Below are 26,489 nucleotides of genomic sequence, written 5' to 3'. Positions count from 1 at the left end.
ATCGGGCTCGACAATGTATGTATATGAGAATTATGGAATATAGAAGAACATATCAAAGTATGTGTACATGTGTATGTATTTATGACAATAAAAATTTGTATATACATATATTATAAAAAATATGTAGGTATTTAAAATTATGAAATATGGAAAATATATATAAGTATGTACATGTATATCTATATGTATATAAATTAAAATACGTGGATATAGATATAAGTATGTGTATGTATAAAAATGAAATATAAAAGTATATTTATAATAACCTGAAAATATAGACATATATATATATTAGAAAAGTATATGCGGATATGTATATATATATATAACAAAATTTTAGAATAAAAAGGTACAAACGAGATAAGGATAATAATATTAATAATAAATAATAATGATGCAATATAATAATTTTAATAATTTTAAAATAATTAATTTAACAGGAAAAATAACTAAAATAGAAGATTAAGGATTAAATTGAAAATAAACAAGGTTTTAGGATCGAAATTAACAATGAAAGCACAAAAAGGACTAAATCACAACACGCGTGAAAGGAAGAGGAGCAAAACCAGAAATATTCCCTCGCTGACCAAACGACATCGTTCCAGTGAGGCAAATATATGAAGAAACTACATTGAAAGCGATACAAAAGTGCAGGAACCAATTGTGAAAATATACCCCTAAATGGAGACAAGCGGATCCTCTTTGCGGGTCGGGTCAACAAGCGGATCCTAAGGCCAAAACGACGTCGTTTCGAGCTCAAGGATGCCAACCAAAACGACGTCGTTTTGCTGGGGTTGTTGGGGGGGTAAAAAAGACAATTTTTGAGGAAAAGAAATCATTCCCGGCAGTCTGTAAAGAAACAAAAAAAAGGGAAAAGGGGGTCTCTTTTCTCTGGATGAAGTCCAGATTCCGGCCAAATGGCCGCCTTGTCTCCGCCGCACTGGCCTCTGTATGAGGAGGCCGGAAAGTTCAAAGGTGAGTTTTTTTAATTTTTAATTTTTTTTTGGGTATGTATATGTATAAACTGTTCTTTTTTTAAAAAAATGTAGATATATGTATGTCGAAAGAAGAAAAGAAAAAACTCAAAAAATAAAAAATGCAAGTAAAATAGAACAGACGAAAAAAGAAAAGAGCAGAAACGAGAAAAAAAAACTACCTTTAAATTTTTTGTTTTTGATTGCCGTGTGAAAAAAAAACTACAAAACTGTTTGTGGCTTTTAGAAAATAGAGAGATTGAATTCTTAAAATAAAAATTAAGTATTAAATTTCAAATATACAAAAAGTAAATAAATGTGATATCCTTTAAATTTAATCTTTTAAAAATTGGGGATTAAATTCAAAAAGTATGTATTATATTATATTTGATCTTAATCCTTCCTCACATGGATACAAATGCAAATAAGTAAATTTTCCTAAATTCCATATAATTTTTATAACCTATCAAATGCTTACCTTTTATGCTTCTTTGCTTCCTGGTTAAGGTTTGGACCATACCAACTCCCATTTTGCTTGCTTATTCATTCCTCTTACCCAATTACAAAGAAAATCAAAATAGCAAGATGCAGAGGCCAAGATTTGAATTGCCAGAAGCTTTGGTTATGGGAATTCTGTCAAAGCTTCCAGTTAAATCCCTTACTCGCTTCAACTGTGTTTGTAAGTATTGGTGTTCTTCTTTTCAAACTCCTCATTTCATTTCCAATAATTATCACAACAACCTTGAAAACAACAACCTTAATCTACTGCTTAGTCGCTGTGATGGTAACACCTTCCAACGTTATTTCTCTCAACTTTCAAATGAAAAATATCAAAATTATATAGTAAAACAAAACATTCACTTGCCCTTTTTTAAGAATGATCGCCCCTCTGTTTATGGTGCTTGTCATGGATTGTTGTGTTTACTTGATCCTTCAAAGGATAAGGCTGCCATTTGGAACCCATCAACCAGAGAGTTTAAAATCCTTCCACCATCTTCAATCCAACGCCCTCCATATTTTTCCCCATTCGAAGAAACCTACCTTACTTTAGATCACGTTGAATTTAACCACGCTTCTTTTGGGTTTGATTCTAAAACTGATGACTACAAAGTCATACGATTTGTTACTCTTACTTTTGTTAATAGTGAAGAACAATATCCACATTCTCATTTTATGTACCAAGTTGAGTTGTATTCTCTTAGAAGTAATTCCTGGAAGGAAATTCCATGTCCTGATTATAAACCAACTGGAACAACTTTGGGAAATAATTATGTAGACGGAATTTGCTATATGAAAACAGAGACGGGCATATCTTGATTTTAGAGGACTAATTCTTTCATTTGACATGGGGAATGAGAAGTTCTCAATTTTACCTATCCCAGAATTCGTTGGGTCTTTCCCAGAATACTATGTTAATCTATTGGTGTTTAATGGATCACTTGGTGCTATTGTTTACCCAACGGAAAGAATTGACACGTCTTTTGATTTATGGGTTACAAGTGAAGGAGTGTGGACTAAACAATTCAATATTAAATCCATTTCTGGAGTTGTACACCCACTGGGATTTGGAAAAAATGGTGACTTGTTTCTTAGAGACACAAATGATGAAGTACTCCTATTTGACGCCTCCACCCAAGAGCTTAAGGAGCTTCAGATTAATACTTATCTAGATCATTTTCGGTTCACCATCTCCCTTCATGCTTATTTAGAGAGCCTGGTTCGTATCAATGGAATACAAGAGAATATTGAGAAACATGTAATACGTCAACCAGCGAGAGATGCATCAAATGAATACTAAATATGAAGAAGGCATGAAATGGATACTGAATATGAAGAGGGATGTGGAGCTAGAACATATATGTGTAAGATGTAATAGGAATTTTTTGTTGTGAGCTTCTTAATATTGCTATTATTGTTTGGGTTATATGTTTGAGATGTTAACTATTTCCTGGTTTCTGTATTTGGAGAATTGTTCAGTTTATATTTGGTTTTTGTTGGTTAGATATCTATAAGATTGCTTAGATGTTGATATTGTTTTCTGCGGAAAAAAATTGCAAGTCGAAGAGGATTTGATGTTTAAGGTTGTCATTAACTAATTAAAATAATTGCTGTAAGTGGCATAATTTTTATAACTTAATCCAAAACAGGTCTCACCTGATGGTTAAGATTCTTAAACAGATGAAGATCCGATGAACACCACAACACGAGCATCGGATCAGCCACGAATCTATGTTGCCATGATCCCATTTCGTTCGAGTGAGTGAAATTATGGTACTTTTTTCAAGTTACCTTGTGTTACAAGCCTGTTTGTTAATTGCTTTAACTACTATAAAATTCAATCTGCATTCACTTTCAAAAGAAAATCCTCTCTATTCTGAATGATGGTTTGAGTTTTGCCATCCCTAAATAATAAGGATGATATCCTAAAGATCAAATATGATTTGAGAAAACTAGCTACACTTGGATTTCATTTCTCACTCCAGCATACGAGTTTGCAAAATAGCACAGAGACGGTCTGGATTGCTAAGCTTTTTCTCTATTATAGCGCAGCAACGCTCGGAAACTGGAGCTCTCCGGAATTTGGTTGCGTATGTACATGGAGACAGCTTCTGAGCTTCCTTCTGTACGTCATGCTTCCCACAGGACCATAATAATCATGAGTTACATCCACTCCATGGAATCCTGCAATGCTTATACTCACAATAAATACTATAACCCACATGTATTTCACTTGAGTTTCCATTTCTTAGAATGCAATAATCAGTTATACTTATCTACAATTTGAACCCAAACGAAGACATTTCTCAAAAATTTTATACCCAAAATAGCTGAAAGTAGCTAAACAAAGACGAATTCCACCGATTACAGTGATTTGGGGTTACCAGATTATTAAGTCATCAATTACACCTTGTTTATACTCTTTCACAAGCAACCTTATATATGAAACTGATCCACAATTTAAGCTGCATATCTTGTTTCTCCATCTAAAGACCCAATTTCAAGTCTTCCTTTTTAAGGTGTTGTATAATTGCTCTCTAGAGATGATGACTTTGAAAATTTGTCACATGGTTTATTGGAAGTGACAAAAAACTATGATGGTTAACTATCACCCCAGTGCTTAACAATAATGGTTAACTTTCAGTTGGAGACCCTCTGCTTTTTAATTATATAAAAGTAGTCAATTTTCAATTTTCGTTAATTTTTAGTTTTGATCCCTGACCTTTATATTTCTTTTATAATTTGGCGCTTCAACTCCCAACTCCATAATGCATTTTCTGTAACACAGAAGAATTAGTGTTCTACTACTTCGGGAGAGGTATATTTTTATGGAAGGCCGAGATTATTCCAACTCCTTGGAACACCTCAAAATTGTTCCAACTTATTTTACGGCCAATTTAATAGCCGACCAACGTCATAGAATTGTGCTATGTATCTGGCAAGCAATAAAAATTTTTATGAATAACAATTTAATAAAAATGATTAGCAAAATTGAAGTAGCTTTCATGCATTAAATGTTTGGCTTTTACGCATTAATTATTGCAACATTTAAGTTAATATTTGACTTCGAACACCTTTGATAATTTAATTTACTCAACAAACGAAAGAATTTACCTGCTAGTGTGAGTCACATACAAGTGTAGAAAAAATCACAATTTAACCAAAATGAATATATTTTTACGCATGAAAATACCAGCCAACCAATGCTACCTTATAATCTTGAGACTTTGATAAAAGCAAATCATTTTTGTTAAATTGAGATTCTTACACTATTTCATGTGAAAGACTAACAGTACTTATAAAAACAAATCAATTCATTTTCTCCTCTAACCATTAATTACCATACTCTTAATCAAGTTTTAAACCCTACTAAAATTTTAAGAAACCAAAATTCCAACCACTTTGAGGATGTTTGGTTAAGTTCATATATATATACATATATATCAATTGTTATAAGCAATTACTTGTGAAGTTGATTCACCATATTTATCTGATTGAAGCAGACACATCGAAAGCCATGTTAAGAAAAATTAAGGACTTATTTTATTAACGTGAAACTTATTACATGTGATTGAAACTAGTATTAGATATAACTACAATGTTGATTATTTTTGTAATTTCCAAAGTAAAATTAGAAAAAGCAAGAACCTCATACATAAATAAACAATCTTCATGTAAATAATTTTTAAAGTGGTCTATAATAGTTCTTTTAGGGATGCTAACGTCACGTGGTTTCTGAAAGTGATAGAAAACAATAATGATCATCCCAATTCTCAACCATAAAAACCCTTGCATAATGGAGGTTTAACATTGTGCAGAAGCTACCACTAAAACAATGGCTTATCTTCAACCGTTGGTCTTCTATATTCTGTCTGCTCTTGCAATATTTTCGCTTATTTCTCCCTCCCATTCCTCTTTAGGTAATGTTAATGTATTTTAATGAATTGTTTTAACGTATTTTGGAGTTGAAATAATCAACAAAAAAGAAGATTAAATTTTTTTAGAAAAATTGTTAATTGGCACATGGTTAAGCATTATTTTTTCCTTCTTTTGGAACCCAGTTTGAGCTTTGCTCAAAGATGGATGCATCCATTAATTGAGCTAAATAAGAACAGCCCATGCAGTGTGTATGGGGCCATAAATTTTACAATTAATATTTTAAAAAAGTGTCCAACTTATATAATCACATGGTTTACTGAAACCCGTCTGCATTAGATATAGCAACAACATTAATTGTTTCTCGTCACATGGTTTACTGAAAGGGAAAGAAAACAATAGTCATCATCCCCATTCTCAACTATAAAAACCCTCGCATAATGGAGGTTCAGCATTGTGCAAAAGCTATCACTTAAACAATAATGGCTTATCTTCGACCATTGATCTTCTATATTCTGGCTGCTCTTGCAATATTCATGCTTATTTCTCCCACCCATTCCTCTTTAGATAATGTTAATGACAAGGTTACTGTGTCACTGTACTATGAAACAAGTTTATGTCCACGTTGTGCCTCCTTTATCTCCAATGACCTCGTCAAGGTCTTCCACACTGACCTCCATACCATTATCAATCTAAGATTGGTCCCTTGGAGCAATGCTGAAATCCATTGCCAGGTTTCCAACTCCATTCTTCATTTTAATATATTTTCAATATTAACTAATGAAGTTCAATTTCTTTCTTCTACTGTAACTAATTATAGTTTATGCAACAATGTCCAGCAAGAAGAATGCCACTTAAACACTATACATAGTTGTGTCATCCGTTTCTGGCCTGATGTGGTAACTTCTATTAGCCATAAGTATTTGTACTCGTCTCCAACTCGTGTTTAATTACTCAACTGTGGTGCAGAAAGAACACTTGGAATTCATTTGCTGCACAGAGCAACAAAGCTAAAAGGGGGGGCCCGTTGAAGCACTGTGGAAAAATTGCAGTGAAAGGCAGAGATTGAATGAGGAGATAATCAACAAATGCTATACTACTGGATTTGGATATAAGGTTGGCTGCATGTATTAGTATTTAATTAACACTTCTCCTTAGCTTTTTCTAACATTGAATTTCCAAGTTAATATGTTGGATAAAATGGCAGCAACAAAACATAATAAGATGAAACTTTCTTGAGCATAAGCTCATAAAACAGCAAGCAATTGCAAAGGAACAAGATTGAAACACAAACAACAAGTAACCGATGAGGCTCAATTCAAAATTTTCATTAAAGCTTGAAATATATGTGTTACAAAAGTAGTATGACAGTTACCTAACTTATATAACTGCTCCCATCAGTTTTAGGAACTTGCAATACAAAAATAATACAAATTCAAAAGCTGATTGATTCAGCTGTACATCTATCAAATTCATATCCTACCAGCTATGAAATCAAGTTGCATATCAACTTGTCCCATTTACAAAAGATTACAAAAACAAACTAAACAAAATGAATGCTTCTGGTCTTGCTCGAATGCTGATATGCTATGTTGGACATCACTATGGTCGACTGTTGCATTGCAGTCCATGCTTAACACTCCTCCTTGGACTGTAGGCAATAGACACCAATCAACTCCCTCAGAAGTTCAAACCTCATAACACCAAGAGGCTTAGTCAAAATATCAGCCAGTTGGTCTTGCGAGCTTAATATGCAAGACTCACATCCTTCGATTGCACTGCCTCTCGAACAAAATAAAACTTAAGTTTGAAATGTTTTATTTTTCCATGAAAAACAACATTCCTTGAGATAGCAATTGCTGATTGATTATCAACCATAATCTCAGTAGGCTCGAATTGTTCCTCATTCAAATCACATAACAATTTTCTAAGCCAAATAGCCTGGCTTACTGCTCCAGCTGCTGCTATGTACTCTGCCTCTGTAGTTGATTGAGCAACTGTCTGTTGCTTCTTGGAGCTCAAATAGAAAGCTCCTGAGCCAAATGAAAAAAGGTAGCCTGAGGTACTCCTCATATCATCAATCGAACCTCCCCAGTCACTGTCTGAGTAGCTAGATAGCTTCAGCTGACCTCCTGACTTGAACATCACTTCAAACTTCAAGGTTCCTTTCACATACCTGAGGATTCTCTTTGCTGCCTTCAAATGTGATGTGTTGCAGCTATGCATGAAACGAGATAGCAAGCTGACCGAATGTATAAGGTCAAGTCTAGTTGCTGTCAAGTACAGCAAACATCCAATTAAGCTTCTGTACTCCCTTTCATCCACTTTTTCTTCATCTCCATAGCTGCTCAACTTCTGGCCTATAACCAGAGGAGTACTCACTGGTTTGCAATTTTTCATGTGAAATCTAGTGAGTAACTTTGATGCAAAAGCATGTTGGCCAATGAAAATACCTTGGTCAATCTGACACACTTCCATACCAAGGAAATAGCTCATAATTCCCAAGTCTGTCATTTCAAACATAATCTGTATTTTCTCATTGAACTCTTGAATCAGTTCAAGTTTGCTTTCAGTAACCAGCAAGTCATCTACATAAATTGACACAATCAGCAGTGTCTCATCATTGGACTTCTTCACAAACAAAGTTGGTTCACTCAGGCTTTTCTCAAAGCTGAGTTTGGACAGATACTCATCGATTCTGTCATACCAGGCTCGAGGAGCCTGTTTGAAACCATAAAGTGCCTTCTTCAGCCTATAAACCTTGTCCTCCATTCCTTGGACTTTGAAACCATCAGGTTGTTCTACATATATTTCCTCATTAAGGAAACCATTCAAGAAGGCTGACTTGACATCAAGCTGGTGGACCTTCCAAGGCTTACATGCGACCAAGGCAAACGAAGAATTTGATAGTGTCCAGCCTTGCTACTGGAGCAAAAGTCTCCTCAAAATCAATGCCAGCCTGTTGGCTATACCCTTTCACCACAAGCCTTGCCTTGTGTTTGTTAAGAGAGCCATCTGCATTGAGTTTTGCCTTGTAAACCCACCTGACACCAATGACCTTCCTCTGTTCAGGCCTGTCCACCAGATCCCAAGTATCATCCTTGTGGATCATATCGATTTCAGCCTCCATAGCTTTCCTCCAGCTCTTGCTTCTAGCAGCCTCTTCATAATTTGAGGGTTCAATAATGGCCACATTGTATCTCTGGTAGATGTCAGCAATGGACCTAGTCCCTCTCACAGGAGCATCATCAACATTGGCATTGTTGGCCTCTCTCTTCGCCAAATCCAGGTTGCTATCACCTTCCTCTTCTTCAAACTGACTTGTATCTGAACCATCAAAGTTCTAAAAACTTGTTTCATCAAATTTAACATCCCTACTTACCAAAATCTTCTTGGTCGAGGGATCAAATATCCTGTAGCCTTTCTTACAGCCACTGTAGGCAACAAATATTCCAGCAGTCGACCTCTTTTCAAGTTTGGTTCTTCTTTCTGCTGGTATAAGCACATAACATATGCAGCCAAACAATTTCAAGTGTGAGACAACAGGTTTAAGTCCATACCATGCTTCAAAAGGTATCTTGTCCTTCACAGCATGTGTTGGTAGTCTGTTGAGCAAATAAACTGAGGTATTGACACCCTCAGCCCAAAAGATGCCTGGAAGTTTGCTTTGAAACAACAAGCACCTTGTCATGTTCATCACAGTCCTGTTCTTCCTCTCACTCACTCCATTTTGCTGAGGAGTGTAGACTGTAGTCAACTGATGATGGATTCCAGCTTGCTCACATAGCTTCTGGAATCTTTCAGACAAGTACTCTGTACCATTTTCTGTCCTCAAGGCCTTAATCTTGCAGCCTGCTTGATTTTCTTCCAAAGCCTTGAACTTCACAAACATGTCAAACACCTCTGACTTCTGTTTCATGAAATACACCCAACAAAATCTGGTCAAATAATCAATAAACAAAACAAAGTACTTACTGTCATTCAGTGAAGATGTTTTCATTGGTCCACAGACATCTGAGTGCACCAACTCAAGTCTGTCTTGAGCCCTCCATGCCTGGTTTGCTGAAAAGGGCAACCTCGCTTGTTTACCAAGCTGACACACCTCACAAACACCTTCACTTGTATCTACCTTCACCATGTCCTCTGTCATGTTCATTTTGTGCAGCAAATCAAGTGATTTGAGGTTAACATGGCCAAACCTCTTGTGCCAAAGATCAGTATCATCCATTGAGCTTGTGTAAGTTTTTTTTTTAAGTTGACTCACATCCAGCATAAATCATTTGTCTGCCATAGGTGCCGAGACTATCTCCCTACCATAGGCATCACTTATAACACAAGAATCATTCTTGAAAACTAGTGAATAGCCTTTCCTAACTAACTGGCCTACACTTAGCAAATTTTGGTCTATTTCTGGCACATAGAGCACATCAGAAATAACTTTGTTACCTGAACCAGTGTGTATCACCACATCACCTTTCCCCTTTGCCTCAATCAGATTGCCATTGCCAATCTTGACCTTTGAGACATAGCTCTTGTCAAGGTTCTTGAAAAGGCCTACATCTGCAGCCATGTGGTGTGAGCAACCACTATCCACAAGCCAGCTGCACTTGTTGTTAAATGCAAAACATGAAGCAGTAAACACATGCTCCTCCTGAGCCTGCACATCCTCAGCAGTTTTGGCTTGAACTGGCTGTGCTTGTGCCTTGTCATGACTCCTACAAATTTTCTCATGATGGCCATACTTCTTACAGCTTTTGCATTGCATGTCTGGTCTAGTCCAGCAAAAATTCTCCAGATAATTGGTCTTTTTGCAGTGAATGCATGGTGGAAACCTCCCTCTTCCTGCATCTCTGTTTGCTTCTCTCCTTGCCTTATCCTTTCTTTCAAGCCAAGGTTTCTTAGCTTTCTGATTTGAGCTAAATCCTTCCATGGTTCTTGCTTGGAAGGCTCCTTCAGGATTCTCCTTCTGTCTGCTAACTCTCCTTTGCTCGAGTGCATAGAGAGAATTAACCAATTCAGACAAGGAAATGGTTGTAAGGTCCCTCGAGTCCTCCAATGAGGAGATTTTCGATTCAAACCTCTCTGGAAGGGTTGTAATCACCTTCTCAACCACTCTACTGTCACTAAAATCCTCTCCTAGGAGTCTTATATTATTCACAGTTGCCATAATTCTGTCAGAATATTGCTTAATAGTTTCTGACTCCTTCATTTTTAAGTTCTCAAACTCCCTTCTCAGGTTAATGACCTGTTGTTGTCTGGTCTTATCCGATCCCATAAACTCCTCTTTAAGCCTATCCCATGCTTGCTTAGGAGAGTCACAGGCCATGATGCGAGTAAAGATAACATCCGACACTCTATTCTGCAAACAGGCCATTGCTTTGTGTTTCTTGGCTCATTCCTCACCATGTTGCTTGATCTGAGCAATGGTAGGATTTGCTCTTAAAGGTGCTGGCTCGACATCACTCTCGACTGACTCCAGAGGTCAAGTGCTTGAAGGTATGTCTTCATCTTGACTACCCAAATATGGTAGTTATCTCCAGCAAAAACTGGTGGTGGAGGAGGAGCAAAACTCATGCTGCTGAAAACTGATTTTGCAGAAACAAAAAAAAAACTGACTTTGTTTTGAAAGCTAAAACATAAACACAGAGGTCCCTAAAGATAAGAGGCTCTGATTACCATTTGTTGGATAAAATGGCAGCAACAAAACATAATAAGATGAAACTTTCTTGAGCATAAGCTCATAAAACAGTAAGGAATTGCAAAGGAACAAGATTGAAACACAAACAACAAGTAACCGATGAGGCTCAATTCAAAATTTTCATTAAAGCCTTGAAATATATGTGTTACAAAAGTAGTATGACAGTTACCTAACTTATATAACTGCTCCCATCAGTTTTAGCAACTTGCAATACAAAAATAATACAAATTCAAAAGCTGATTGATTCAGCTATACATCTATCAAATTCATATCCTACCAGCTATGAAATCAAGTTGCATATCAACTTGTTCCATTTACAAAAGATTACAAAAACAAACTAAACAAAATGAATGCTTCTGGTCTTGCTCGAATGCTAATCTGCTATGTTGGACATCACCATGGTCGACTGTTGCATTGCAGTCCATGCTTAACATAATAAAATGCAGCTTCTGCTGCAATATGCTAACGAGACTGCACATCTGAAGCCACCTCAAGAATATGTGCCATGGCCGGTGGTGAATAATCAGCCACTCAGACAAGTGAGTTTGTTTATTTCTCTCTCTTGGTGTGACTGTGAAGTAAAATTTTGTGACAAGTAACTTCAATATTTATTTCATGGTTGCAGGACTTTGAAAATTTTGTGAAATATGTGTGCCAAGCTTATAAAGGAGATCATAAACCAGCTGCTTGCAAAGCACAATCATCCAATCTCAGCCCAACCATCTATGCATGTAATATCCATATATGGAGTAGTTTTCTTTTGCGTTGTAAATTTGTGAAAATGCATTGTATCATTTTTCATTATGGGTAGCATTTGCAGTACCCCAGCCGCCAATAATTCCAGTGGTAGACTTCTACAAGTTGGCACTTGGTGGCCTCCCTCATTTGTAGCTCTACTCTCAACTGTAAACTCCCAATCCCAACTGAATTCAAAATACATGGAATTTGGGTGCAATACGCTCATGACATGCGGTGCCCCATATGATACACATCATCCCGCACCAATCCACAACCTACCATATTACAATCAAAACTCGAGTATGCATACGTACATTCTTCTTTGAAACTATTAAGTAATTTATCGTAATCTAATCAATTTTTGGTTTCTTATTTAAAAGAACTTGTTGAAAGCGATGTAGCTCTTCGGAACCAATTGCCCACACTATGGCCGAACTTGGCATCGACAGGGTCAGACAGTGGGTTTTGGTTCAAGGAATGAATGAAACATGGCACATGTTCTGACTTTGCACAACATCCTCTGTCATACTTCCAATCGGCCATTTAACTTAGGACAAATTTAAATCCAGGTATATCGAATAAATTGTTTTTATTTTCCGTTCACATTCCTATTTGTGTTTTATATACTTTATTGTCTCTTATTTGTTTTAATGAATTTTGGGATTTAGCTATGGGACTCACACGTGGATCCACCTATACGGTCCGACAAGTTACGGACATAGTTTTCCAACTTATAGGAGCATCTCCACAAATTTCATGCAGTAAACACAGAAGAACTAGAGTTCTACTACTCGGGGAGATGTTTATTTGTTATGTAAGACCGGGGCCATCCCATACCTTTGGAACTCCCCAAAATTGTTCCAACTTATTTCTACTACTGTGCGAGAGTGGATCGAATCAGTAGAATTTCCATAGCCAGCTTTACCACAATTGTCTACTACTGTTATAACCCAAAACCTTTAAGTCCAACAGAACTAATAATACATATTTTTAATGTGTGTTTTATCTTTGCAGAGTCCAATGCAATTCCTTAGCATGTTACTCTTTTCTTTAAAGTCGTCTTCAAACAGAGAAAAAGAAAATTTAATAAAACGAAAATAGAAACTATCCAACCAGATTCAAGCAATTGAACAAAAAATATCAAATCGTTTCCCTTTCAAAAAAAATATTTACTTTCAAAAGTTTGGGTGTTTATTTACTTTATTCTTCCAATTTTCGATTCTCTTTTTTTTTTTATTGATTGAGTTTCAATCCTCACCATAAATATTTATGTAAATTTATGTAGAAAGCCTTCCATAAATAGTTCTAAAAATTATGATTTTACAAAACTTTTAAATTATTTTCATTATTTTAAATATATATAATAAAAAATTAAAATCAATTATATATTAAATAAAGAAGAATTCAATTCGATTGTGGATAACCGTAATTGCTAAACTTACATTTTATACACCGTCAAAACAGCTTGAGTTGCCTTGTCACATCCCAAAATTAGGGGTAGAAGAAATTTAAATTTATAAAAGAATAATAAGAATAGGGTAAGCGAACTTAGAATTTATTAGAAATTAATTGTTGATAAGAATAGATTACTAGGCTTAATGGTTAAAGTGTTAAGCAAGCTAAGGTCTTATATTCAAACTCCCTTGATTGCATCCTTTGTTGATTTTTATTCATTTTCTCTACTTGGCCAAAATCCTTAAAACCAATTTCTTGAAGGCTTACGTTAAGACTGAGTTTGCTAGTGTTAAAACTTAGCATTCTCTTTGGTCCTAAGTTTGGAATTTTTGTGCATTTTCAATTAAAATATTTTATTCTCTTATTTTTACCCCATAAGGTACTGAATTCCTAATTTTAAACTAATTCCTTGCCCAAATAAAAATTTGTTTTTATTAATCAATGAATTCGGTACCAATTTTGGGCGTTACGAGGGTGCTCACCCTTCCTCGTGCGTAACTGACTCCCGAACCCGCTTTTCTCTAAAACTTGTAGACCAAAATCATTTTTAAGGTGATCCGATCACACCTCAATAAAAGATTGGTGGCGACTCCAATTTTCGTTTTAAGTCGACAACTAATTTTTGTTTTCAAAAAATGGTTTTGACACTTTAAATGGTTAATAAAACGAAAATAGAAACTATCCAACTAGATTCAAGCAATTGAACAAAAAACAAAATCAAATCTTTTCCCTCTCAAAATAGTATTTGATTTCAAAAGTTTGGGTTTGGGTTAACAAAAAAAAAAGGCATTATAATGTACTTTTGAAAGAATATCAAACCAAAAAATTTAACAAAGAATATCAAACCAACAAATTTAACAAAGAATTTGGCATAATTGTCAAAAAAACCCTCAACTTTTTTGAGTTTTTGGGTTTGAGCCATTAACCTTTTTTTTTTTTGGATTGAAACCCTTAACGGTACAATTTTTTAATAAATCAGCCCAATTTTAATGGAAAATGTGAGTTGATCGTCGGTCAAACCACAGGTCAACAAAGTAGCCTATGTGGCGTGCCACATAAGCACGAGTTCATAGATGATGTCTTCTATAAACAAAATTATTTAACATATTTTTTTTCATTTTGTTTCAATTTATTTCTTCACCTCTTTCTATTTTCCCTCTAGCTACTGTTGCCATTGTATCCAACCCATTGTCATTTACCTTCCTCTCACTCTTCCTTGTTGATCTCACCACAAATGTTAGAAGAGATGCCAATGAGATCAACGGTGAGGAGTGAGAGGGAAGTGAGCGGTGGTGGGGGTTGGGACGGTGAGGAGTGAAAGGGAAGGCGACAATGGGGTTGGACACAACGACGACAACAGCAAGAGGGGAAGAGAGAAAGAGAAGAAGAACAAAGAAGATTGAAACAAAATGAAAAAAAAGGAATTTTGTTAAACAATTTTATTTTTTATAAATGACGTCATCTATGACCTCATGCTTATGTAGCAAGCCACATAGGCTGCTTCATTGACTTGCGATTTGACTGACGGTTAACTCACGTTTCCTATTAAAATTGGATGGATTTATGAAAAAAATCGTAACATTGAGGGTGTCAATCAAAATAAAATTTAAGGGCTCAAGCCAAAAACCCATAAACATTGAGAGTATATTCGACAATTATGCCAAAGAATTTTAACAATTTTAACGGTGTTAACTGTTGAAACCATTTTATTTGAAAAAGGTCGACTTTTATTTTAAAAAAATGAAAAATGAGAGTCGCCACCAATCATTTTTGATGAGGCCGGCCGGTGTGATCGGGTCACCTCAAAAAGTGATTGTTTTTAATGAACGACTTGATTTCTCAAAACAACAATTTTGGTCCATCAAATTTAGAAAGACAAGTTCAGGCGTCGATTACGTATGATGAAGGATTAGCACTAAAGGTGATAATGGGTCGGGCCGGGACGGGCCCAGAAATTTTTTTGGCCCGTGTCCTGGTCTTGGGCCCGGCCTGGCCTAAAATATGTGCCTGAAATTTTGTCCAGGCCCGGCCCGGGAAAAATTCCTAAGTCCGAGCCCGTCCCATTTTTTAATAAACACCAAAATTTTATTTTAAAAATAAAAAATAAAAAGTATTTTAAAAATACTTTAAAATTAAAAATTAAAAATATTTATTATATAAATACTAAATGTCTAATGGGAAATGGGGAAATGGAAAATGTATTTTAAAAATAAAAATATATATTTATTATATATTCGGGTCGGGCTCGGACAAAAAAAGTTTTGCCAATGGGCCTCATTTTTTGGCCAAACCCATATTTCGGGCCTATATTTTTACTCGAACCCTCCCATATTTTGGGCGGGCCATCAGGCCGGGCCGGGCTGCCCAACCCATGATCACCTTTAATTAGCACCCTCATAACGCCCAGAAATGGTACCTAGTTGATTAATTAGTGTCTCGGTATCGAAAATTGAAAACTTTGAAGAGATTTAAAATACGATCCTTTGTTAAAATATGAAAAATTTTCGAGAAAGAGGCATATTTCACGTTAATCGAGAAAAAGAATTGCATCCAGTGAGTTAGGACAAAATGTCTTAAATTCTTGATGCACAAATAAACGCCGAAAAATTTATTTTAAAAGATGTTTGACTATATCAGTTTTAGAAGAAAATCATATTCCGTAAGTTAGAATGCGATCTTTTAGTAATTCCCGAGATTATTTAAAATTTATGCTTAAAATTGTTCGGGTATTTGGATTTTTTTAGAAAGTCCAACCCCCTAAGTTAGAGAACGACTTTTTGAATTTTAAAATATGAAATATTACTTGTTTAAAACATCATTTTTAATGAATCGGGTAAAATGTAGCACGATTTTGTACGTAGTAAAATGTGAGAAATAAATCACGGTACTACCATGCATAATGAATAATAATAAATGTGTAATTTGAATGACAATAGTAAGGACGAAAATAAAATAAAATAAAGAAATAACCTATATAAATAAAAAGAAAAATAATAGGTAAAAACTAAATAAAAATAAAAAAAACAATAGAACCTAATAGTAAACCAATAAATAAATAATAAATAATCTAAAGTTTGAAAGGATTTAGATAAATAAATAATAAGATAATAATAAAAATATCTAAAAGAAATAAGGATAATAATAAGTAAACACAAAAGGGAAAAAGAAATATAATGTAATAATAATATTAAATTAATTAGTTTAATAATATTATAATAATAACAACAGAAAAGGATTAAATTGAAAATGAAAGAAAATCTTAGGGTTGAAATCAGGAATAAAATGAGGTAAGGGACCGAATTGCACTACGCGAATGAAATGGAGGGATCGAAATAGAAATATCCTCGCCCTCCAAAACGCATCACTTTGCTCGGGACTGAATTGAAATAAAAGAAAAATCATAGAGTAAAAATTGAAAATAAAAATAAACTGTATTAAAAAGATAGAAAATGCGAAAGGGCTCAATGCAAAAATTTCCCATTAATAAAAAATGCGGATCCTCCTTGGCGGGTCGGGTCAACGCGCGGATCCTAGGGTGAAACGATGTCATTTTGATCACTGGGATTAAGGCCCAAAACGGCGCTGTTTCAATCTTTATAGAAACCAAAATTTTTTCAATAATTTCATTTATCCTCTTTCTTTTTTTTTTAAAGAAAAACTCAGAAACAGTCTCTCCCCTCTCTCTGCGCTCCCCTCCCCGGCCATGGCTCCGACCATCCGAAAATTGTAAGAAAGCCATTTTTTAGCTTTTCGACTCCCCGAGCCTAAAATAAATGTCGTTTTTCATTGGAAACGACGAACCTCGGCCTCCCACGGCAGCGCAAACGCAAAAAAGAAGAGTTAAAGTTCGACTTTTCTTCTTTATTTTTTATTTTCTTTCCCTTTTTTTAAAAAAAAATCAAATAGAACAGACAAAAAAAGAACAGAGCAGAAAGGAGAAAAAAAAACTACCTTTAAAATTTTTTATTTTTTGATTGCTGTGTAAAAAAAAAAACTACATCACTGTTTTTGGCTTTTAAAAATAGAGATTGAATTCTTAAAATAAAAATTAAGTATTAAATTTCAAAAAGTACATAAATGTGATATCCTTTAAATTTAATCTTTTAAAATTGGGATTAAATTCAAAAGTATGTATTATATTATATTTGATCTTAATCCTTCCTCACATGGATACAAATGCAAATAAGTAAATTTTCCTAAATTCCATATAATTTTTATAACCTATCAAATGCTTACCTTTTATGCTTCTTTGCTTCCTGGTTAAGGTTTGGACCATACCAACTCCCATTTTGCTTGCTTATTCATTCCTCTTACCCAATTACAAAGAAAATCAAAATAGCAAGATGCAGAGGCCAAGATTTGAATTGCCAGAAGCTTTGGTTATGGGAATTCTGTCAAAGCTTCCAGTTAAATCCCTTACTCGCTTCAACTGTGTTTGTAAGTATTGGTGTTCTTCTTTTCAAACTCCTCATTTCATTTCCAATAATTATCACAACAACCTTGAAAACAACAACCTTAATCTACTGCTTAGTCGCTGTGATGGTAACACCTTCCAACGTTATTTCTCTCAACTTTCAAATGAAAAATATCAAAATTATATAGTAAAACAAAACATTCACTTGCCCTTTTTTAAGAATGATCGCCCCTCTGTTTATGGTGCTTGTCATGGATTGTTGTGTTTACTTGATCCTTCAAAGGATAAGGCTGCCATTTGGAACCCATCAACCAGAGAGTTTAAAATCCTTCCACCATCTTCAATCCAACGCCCTCCATATTTTCCCCATTCGAAGAAACCTACCTTACTTTAGATCACGTTGAATTTAACCACGCTTCTTTTGGGTTTGATTCTAAAACTGATGACTACAAAGTCATACGATTTGTTACTCTTACTTTTGTTAATAGTGAAGAACAATATCCACATTCTCATTTTATGTACCAAGTTGAGTTGTATTCTCTTAGAAGTAATTCCTGGAAGGAAATTCCATGTCCTGATTATAAACCAACTGGAACAACTTTGGGAAATAATTATGTAGACGGAATTTGCTATATGAAAACAGAGACGGGCATATCTTGATTTTAGAGGACTAATTCTTTCATTTGACATGGGGAATGAGAAGTTCTCAATTTTACCTATCCCAGAATTCGTTGGGTCTTTCCCAGAATACTATGTTAATCTGTTGGTGTTTAATGGATCACTTGGTGCTATTGTTTACCCAACGGAAAGAATTGACACGTCTTTTGATTTATGGGTTACAAGTGAAGGAGTGTGGACTAAACAATCCATTTCTGGAGTTGTACACCCATTGGGATTTGGAAAAAATGGTGACTTGTTTCTTACAGACACAAATGATGAAGTACTCCTATTTGACGCCTCCACCCAAGAGCTTAAGGAGCTTGAGATTAATACTTACCTAGATCATTTTCGGTTCACCATCTCCCTTCATGCTTATTTAGAGAGCCTGGTTCGTATCAATGGAATACAAGAGAATATTGAGAAACATGTAATACGTCAACCAGCGAGAGATGCATCAAATGAATACTAAATATGAAGAAGGCATGAAATGGATACTGAATATGAAGAGGGATGTGGAGCTGGAACATATATGTGTAAGATGTAATAGGAATTTTTTGTTGTGAGCTTCTTAATATTGCTATAATTGTTTGGGTTATATGTTTGAGATGTTAACTATTTCCTGGTTTCTGTATTTGGAGAATTGTTCAGTTTATGTTTGGTTTTTGTTGCTTAGATATCTATAAGATTGCTTAGATGTTGATATTGTTTTCTGCAGAAAAAAATTGCAAGTCGAAGAGGATTTGATATCTAAAAGCATTTTAGAAGGCCAATGATTCAGTAAATACGTTAATAACTTAATTTAAATTATAAGTTATTATAAAACTCTATTATCTAATAAGATTTCTCCTTTCATGTTTAGACAATATTCATACATAAATAGATAAACAAGCTTTCATGTAAATAATTTTTTTTTAAAGTGGTGTATAATTGTTTTTTTAAAGATGATAACTTTGTAAATTTGTCTCATGGTTTCTGAACGTGACAGAAAGCAATACTCAGCATCCCAATTCTCAACTATAAGAAGCCTTGCACAATGGAGGTCTAGCATTGTGCAAAAGCTACCACTGAAACAATGGCTTATCTTCAACCATTAATCTTCTATATTCTGGCTGCTCTTGCAATATTCTCGCTTATCTCCAATAGCCTAGTCAAGGTCTTCCGCACTGACCTCCATACCATTACCAATCTAAGATTGGTCCCTTGGGGCAATGCTGAAATCCATTGCCAGGTTTACTACTCCGTTCTTCATTTTAATGTATTATCATTATTAACTAATGAAGTTCTAGTTCTTTTTGGTGTTATAACTAATTATAGTTTTTGCGATAATGTGCAACATGGAGAAGAAGAACGTCACTTAAACACTATACATAGTTGTGTCATCCATTTATGGCCTGATGCAGTAACTGCTATGAGCCATAAGTATTTGTACTCATCTCCAACTCGTGTTTAATTACTCTACTGTGGTGCAGAAAGAGCACTTGGAATTCATTCGCTGCACAGAGCAACAAAGCTTAAAGGGGGGGCCCGTTGAAGCACTGTGGAAAAATTGCAGTGAAAAGCTGAGATTGAATGAGGAGATAATCAACAAATGCTATACTACTGGATTTGGATATAAGGTTGGCTGCATGTCTTAGTATTTAATTAACACTTCTTAGCTTTTTCTAACATTGATTTTCCAAATTAATGAAATGCAGCTTCTGCTGCAATATGCTAACGAGACTGCACATCTGAAGCCACCTCAAGAAGATGTGCCATGGGTGGTGGTGAATAATCAGCCACTCAGACAAGTGAGTTTGTTTATTTCTCTCTTGGTGTGATTGTGAAGTAACACTTTGTGATAAGTAACCTCAATATTTATTTCATGGTTGCAGGACTTTGAAAATTTTGTGAAATATGTGCGCCAAGATTATAAAGGAGATCATAAACCAGCTACTCGCAAAGCACAATCATCCAATCTCAGCCCAATCATCCATGCATGTAATATTTATATATGGAGTAGTTCTCTTTTTATTTGTAAATTTGTAAAAATGCATTGTATCAATTTTTCATTATGGGTAGCATTTGCAGTACCTCAGCAACCAGCAATTCCGCACTTCTACAAGCTGGCACTTCAATGGCCTCCATCAGTTTGCAGCTCTACTTCGAGATGTAAAACCCCTATCCCAACAGAATTTACAATACATGGAATTTGGGCACAAGATGCTAATGACAAGCCGGTGACCCAGTATGGTCCAAGTAATCTTTGCAACAATCCGAATCCTAATCTAGATAAGAAGAAACTCGAAGTACGCATACGTACATTCTTCGCCTAAAACTATTAAGTAAATTATCTGTCATCTAACCAGATTTTTGTTTTTAATTTCAAAGAGTTTGCTGAAAAGTGATCCAGTTCTTTGGGTAGACTTGCCCCGACTATGGCCAAACTTGATATTGGGAAAGTTAGACATTAGCTTTTTGCACAACGAATGGACAAAACATGGCACATGTTCCGACTTTGCACCATATCCTCTGGCATACTTCCAATCGGCCATACAACTTAGGACAAATTTAGATCCGGGTATATCGAATAAATTGTTTTTATTTTTTCTTCACATTCAGATTTGTGTTTAATATACTTTATTGTCTCTTATTTGTTTTAATGAATTTTGGGATTTAGCTATGGGACTCACACCTAGATCCACCTATACGGTCCGACAAGTTGCGGACATAGTTTTCCGACTTATAGGAGCATCTCCACAAATTTCATGCAGTAAACACAGAAGAACTAGAGTTCTACTACTCGGGGAGATGTTTATTTGTTATGGAAGACCGGGGCCATCCCATACCTTTGGAACTCCCCAAAATTGTTCCAACTTATTTTACGGCCTATGCAGTAATGGATCCGATACCATAAAATTACCATAGCCAGCTTTACCACAATTGTCTCATGTATGTTTAAAAATGTTTAATGTAATATCTGAATTATCAATATGTATTTTATTACAGTACTCTAAATTATCATATGCGTTTTATTGAGCTAGTGTTTATTTTGAGACTCAAGTATTTATGTCATAGTTTAAAATAATCCAATTAATATTACATATTTTCAATATGTTTTTTATCTTTATAAAATCCGATCAACAACTTTGAATGATTTAAACTCAAAATTATTCGATTTTAAAATAACATTAATCTGAATATAGATTTAAAATAACCCAAACCCAATCCCATAACATTCAATATCTTTCTTTATATAATTTCTACTAGTGTTACAACCCAAAATCTTTAAGTCCAACAGAACTAATAATACATATTTTTAATGTGTGTTTTATGATCTTTGCAAAGTCCAATGCAATTCCTTCGCATGTTACTCTTTTCTTTAAAGTCGCCTTCAAACAGAGAAAAAGGAAATTTAATAAAACGAAAATAGAAACTATCCAACCAGATTCAAGCAATTGAACAAAAAAAAAAATCAAATATTTTCCCTCTCAAAATAGTATTTGATTTCAAAAGTTTGGGTTTGGGTTAAAAAAAAAGGCATTATAATGTACTTTTGAAAGAATATCAAACCAACAAATTTAACAAAGAATTTCGCATAATTGTCGAAAAAACACTCAATTTTTTGAGTTTTTGGGTTTGAGCCATTAACCTTTTTTTTTTTGGATTGACACCGTTAACGGTACAATTTTTTAATAAATTAGCCCAATTTTAACAGAAAATGTGAGTTGATCGTCGGTCAAACCATAGGTCAACAAAGTAGCCTATGTGCCGTGCCACATAAGCACGAGTTCGGGCGTCGGTTACGTACAAGGAAGGATTAGCACTAAAGGTGATCATGGGCTGGGCCAGGCCTAAATTTTTTTTTGGCCCGCGTCCTAGGCCTGGGCCCGGCCTAGCCCAAAATATGGGCCTGAAATTTTGTCCAAGCCTGGCCCGAGAAAAAATCCTAAGCCCGAGCCCGACCCTTTTTTTAATAAACAACAAAATTGTATCTTAAAAATAAAAAATAAAAGAAGTATTTTAAAAATACTTTAAAATTAAAAAATAAAAAATATATATTTATTATATAAATACTAAATGTCTAATGGGAAATGGGGAAATGGGGAAATGGAAAATGTATTTTAAAAATAAAAATATATATTTATTATATATTCGGGCAGAACTGGACCAAAAAGTTTTATAGCAGGCCTCATTTTTGCCCAAACCCATATTTCGGGCCTATATTTTTACCCAAACCCTCTCATATTTTGGGTGGGCCATCGGGCCGGGCCGGACTGCCCAACCCATGATCACCTCTAATTAGCACCCCCGCGCCCAAAATTGGTACTTAGTTGATTAATTAGTGTCTCGTCAAAAATTGAAAACTTTAAAGAGATTTAAAATACGATCCCTTGTTAAAATATTAAAAAGTTGACAAATGGACATATTTTACGTTAATCGAGAAAATGAATCGCGTCCCGTGAATTAGGACACAATGTCTTAAATTCTTGATGCACAAATAAACGCCGAAAAATTTATTTTAAAAGATGTTTGACTATATCGGTTTTAGAAAAAAATCATATTCCCTAAGTTAGAACACGATCTTTTAGTAATTCTTGAGATTATTTAAAATTTATGCTTAAAAATGTTCGGGTATTTGGATTTTTTTTAGAAAGTCGAAACCCCGTAAGTTAGGGAACGACTTTTCGAATTTCAAAATATGAATATTGCTTGTTTAAAACATCATTTTTAATGAATCGGGTAAAATGTAGCACGATTTTGTACGTAGCAAAATAAATACAGAGACAAATTAATTAATGTAAGATAAATAGTAAATAAAAGAGTCGAATTAAAATGCTTTTAAAATAAAATAGGCATAAAAAGGTTGACATTACGCGAAACAACGAAACAATAAAGGAAATATAAAATATATGCATGTGTATATAAAAATAAGAAGAATATATAGATATATATATATTTATTTTAAAATTATAAAATAGAAATATATGTCGTATGTGTATATATACATATATGTATGTAGATTAAAATATACATATGTATATGGATGTATATAAAATTATGGAATATAGAAGAACATATAAAAGTATGTGTACATGTGTATGTATTTATGACAATAAAAAATTATAATAAGTATATATAAAATCTATATGTATATAAATTAAAATACGTGGATATAGATATAAGTATAAAAATGAAATATAAAAGTATATTTATAATAACCTTAAAATATACATATATATATTAGAAAAGCATATGCGGATATGTATATATATATATAACAAAATTTTAGAATAAAAAGGTACAAACGAGATAAGGATAATAATATTAATAATAAATAATAATTATGCAATATAATAGTTTTAATAATGTTAAAATAATTAATTTAACAGGAAAAATAACTAAAATAGCAGATTAAGGATTAAATTGAAAATAAACAAGGTTTTAGGGTCGAAATTAACAATAAAAAGCACAAAAAGGACTAAATCACAACACGCGTGAAAGGAAGAGGAGCAAAAACGGAAATACTCCCTAACTGACCAAACGGCATCGTTCTAGTGAGGCGCGTGTGCATGGTCTGGGGACCAAATTAAAACAGACGAAAAATTATGTAGCCAAAATTAAAAATATATGAAAAAACTACATTGAAAGCGAGACAAAAGTGGAGGCACCAATTGTGAAGATATCCCCCTAAATGGTGACACGCGGATCCTCTTTGCGGGTCGGGTCACAAGCGGATCCTAAGGCCAAAACGACGTCGTTTCTTGCTCAAGTACGCCAACCAAAACGACATCGTTTTGCTGGGGTGTTGGGGGGGGGGCTATAAAAGACAACTTTTGAGGAAAAGAAATCATTCCCGGCAGTCTGTAAAGAAACCAAAAAAAGGGAAAAGGGGGTCTCTTTTCTCTGGATGAAATCCAGATTCCGGCCAAAGGGCCGCCTTGTCTCCGCCGCACCGGCCGACGTAGCCGAGTCCGGAAAGTTCAAAGGTGAGTTTTTTTATTTTTATTTTTTTGTGTATGTATATATATAAACTGTTCTTTTTTAAAAAATGTAGATATATGTATGTCGAAAGAAGAAAAGAAAAAACTCAAAAAAAAAAACGCAAGTAAAATAGAACAGACGAAAAAAAGAAAAAGAGCAGAAACGAGAAAAAAAAACTACCTTTAAATTTTTTTTTTTGATTGCCGTGTGAAAAAAAACTACATCACTGTTTTTGGCTTTTAAAAATAGAGATTGAATTCTTTAAAATAAAAATTAAGTATTAAATTTCAAATATACAAAAAGTAAATAAATGTGATATCCTTTAAATTTATTCTTTTAAAAATTGGGGATTAAATTCAAAAGTACGTATTATATTATATTTGATCTTAATCCTTCCTCACATGGATACAAATGCAAATAAGTAAATTTTCCTAAATTCCATATAATTATTATAACCTATCAAATGCTTACCTTTTATGCTTCTTTGCTTCCTGGTTAAGGTTTGGACCATAGATGACACCTACCAACTCCCATTTTATTCATTCCTCTTACCCAATTACAAAGAAAATCAAAATAGCAAGATGCAGAGGCCAAGGTTTGAATTGCCAGAAGCTTTGGTTATGGAAATTCTGTCAAAGCTGCCAGTTAAATCCCTTACTCGCTTCAACTGTGTTTGTAAGTATTGGTGTTCTTCTTTTCAAACTCCTCATTTCATTTCCAATAATTATCACAACAACCTTGAAAACAACAACCTTAATCTACTGCTTAGTCGCTGTGATGGTAACACCTTCCAACGTTATTTCTCTCAACTTTCAAATGAAAAATATCAAAATTATATAGTAAAACAAAACATTCACTTGCCCTTTTTTAGGAATGATCTCCCCTCTGTTTATGGTGCTTGTCATGGATTATTGTGTTTACTTGATCCTTCAAAGGATAAGGCTGCCATTTGGAACCCATCAACCAGAGAGTTTAAAATCCTTCCACCATCTTCAATCCAACGCCCTCCATATTTTTCCCCATTCGAAGAAACCTACCTTACTTTAGATGACGTTTCTTTTAACCACGCTGCTTTTGGGTTTGACTCTAAAACTGATGACTACAAAGTCATACGATTTGTTAGTCTTACTTTTGTTAATAGTGAAGAACAATATCCACATCCTCATTTTATGGACCAAGTTGAGTTGTATTCTCTTAGAAGTAATTCCTGGCAGGAAATTCCATGTCCTGATTATAAACCAACTGGAACAACTTTGGGAAATAATTATGTAGACGGAATTTGCTATTGGAAAACAGAGACAGGGGCATATCTTGATTTTAGAGGACTAATTCTTTCATTTGACATGGGGAATGAGAAGTTCTCAATTTTACCTATCCCAGAATTCGTTGGGTCTTTCCCAGAATACTATGTTAATCTATTGGTGTTTAATGGATCACTTGGTGCTATTGTTTACCCAACGGAAGGAATTGACACGTCTTTTGATTTATGGGTTACAAGTGAAGGAGTGTGGACTAAACAATTCAATATTAAATCCATTTCTGGAGTTGTACACCCATTGGGATTTGGGAAAAATGGTGACTTGTTTCTTAGAGACACAAATGATGAAGTACTCCTATTTGACGCCTCCACCCAAGAGCTTAAGGAGCTTCAGATTAATACTTATCTAGATCATTTTCGGTTCACCATCTCCCTTCATGCATATTTAGAGAGCCTGGTTCGTATCAATGGAATACAAGAGAATATTGAGAAACATGTAATACGTCAACCAGCGAGAGATGCATCAAATGAATACTAAATATGAAGAAGGCATGAAATGGATACTGAATATGAAGAGGGATGCGGAGCTAGAACATATATGTGTAAGATGTAATAGGAATTTTTTGTTGTGAGCTTCTTAATATTGCTGTTATTGTTTGGGTTATATGTTTGAGATGTTAACTATTTCCTGGTTTCTGTATTTGGAGAATTGTTCAGTTTATATTTGGTTTTTGTTGGTTAGATATCTATAAGATTGCTTAGATGTTGATATTGTTTTCTGCGGAAAAAAATTGCAAGTCGAAGAGGATTTGATGTTTAAGGTTGTCATTAACTAATTAAAATAATTGCTGTAAGTGGCATAATTTTTATAACTTAATCCAAAACAGGTCTCACCTGATGGTTAAGATTCTTAAACAGATGAAGATCCGATGAACACCACAACACAACACGAGCATC

General features: G+C 34.4%; 2 protein-coding genes and 1 pseudogene across 5 annotated transcripts; all 3 read left to right on the top strand.

Annotated features, from left to right (window-relative positions):
• Nucleotides 1-837: 837 nt before the first annotated feature.
• Nucleotides 838-2,979, top strand: LOC105775763 (F-box protein CPR1-like; annotated as a pseudogene).
• On the top strand, nt 1,504-21,332 carry LOC105775761 (uncharacterized). 4 transcript variants are annotated; one of them, XM_052622318.1, is made up of 9 exons: nt 1,509-1,653; nt 19,029-19,090; nt 19,299-19,541; nt 19,783-19,929; nt 20,008-20,100; nt 20,185-20,290; nt 20,372-20,598; nt 20,681-20,870; nt 20,970-21,332. In XM_052622318.1, the coding sequence occupies exons 3-9, from the start codon at nt 19,386-19,388 to the stop codon at nt 21,215-21,217; spliced, it is 1,167 nt and encodes a 388-aa protein (XP_052478278.1). In that variant the 5' UTR covers nt 1,509-1,653; nt 19,029-19,090; nt 19,299-19,385; the 3' UTR covers nt 21,218-21,332. The 4 variants fall into 4 exon arrangements, with proteins under 4 accessions (XP_012453698.1, XP_052478278.1, XP_052478277.1 ...); XM_012598244.2 differs by lacking the exon at nt 19,029-19,090 and having other exon boundaries at nt 1,504-1,653; XM_052622317.1 differs by lacking the exons at nt 1,509-1,653; nt 19,029-19,090; nt 19,299-19,541 and adding an exon at nt 5,821-6,082 and having other exon boundaries at nt 20,381-20,598.
• Nucleotides 21,333-24,123: 2,791 nt separating this feature from the next.
• Nucleotides 24,124-26,253, top strand: LOC128031944 (F-box/kelch-repeat protein At3g06240-like). Its single transcript, XM_052622319.1, has 2 exons — nt 24,124-24,279; nt 24,775-26,253. The coding sequence occupies exon 2, from the start codon at nt 24,856-24,858 to the stop codon at nt 26,068-26,070; it is 1,215 nt and encodes a 404-aa protein (XP_052478279.1). The 5' UTR covers nt 24,124-24,279; nt 24,775-24,855; the 3' UTR covers nt 26,071-26,253.
• The last annotated feature ends 236 nt before the right edge of the window (nt 26,254-26,489 follow it).

This window comes from Gossypium raimondii, chromosome 10 (genome assembly GCF_025698545.1).
Source record: "Gossypium raimondii isolate GPD5lz chromosome 10, ASM2569854v1, whole genome shotgun sequence".
NCBI lineage: Eukaryota > Viridiplantae > Streptophyta > Magnoliopsida > Malvales > Malvaceae > Gossypium > Gossypium raimondii.
Note: the sequence above shows the minus strand (reverse complement) of the source record. Positions and strands in the feature narration are given on the sequence as shown.

Coding starts and splice junctions, on each gene's coding strand:
- LOC105775761 (XM_052622316.1), top strand. CDS start 5,831: ATGGCTTATCTTCGACCATTGATCTTCTATATTCTGGCTGCTCTTGCA. Junction 20,291..20,371: donor CAGCCCAATCATCCATGCAT/GTAATATTTATA, acceptor CATTATGGGTAG/CATTTGCAGTACCTCAGCAA. Junction 20,599..20,680: donor TAGATAAGAAGAAACTCGAA/GTACGCATACGT, acceptor TTAATTTCAAAG/AGTTTGCTGAAAAGTGATCC.
- LOC128031944 (XM_052622319.1), top strand. CDS start 24,856: ATGCAGAGGCCAAGGTTTGAATTGCCAGAAGCTTTGGTTATGGAAATT.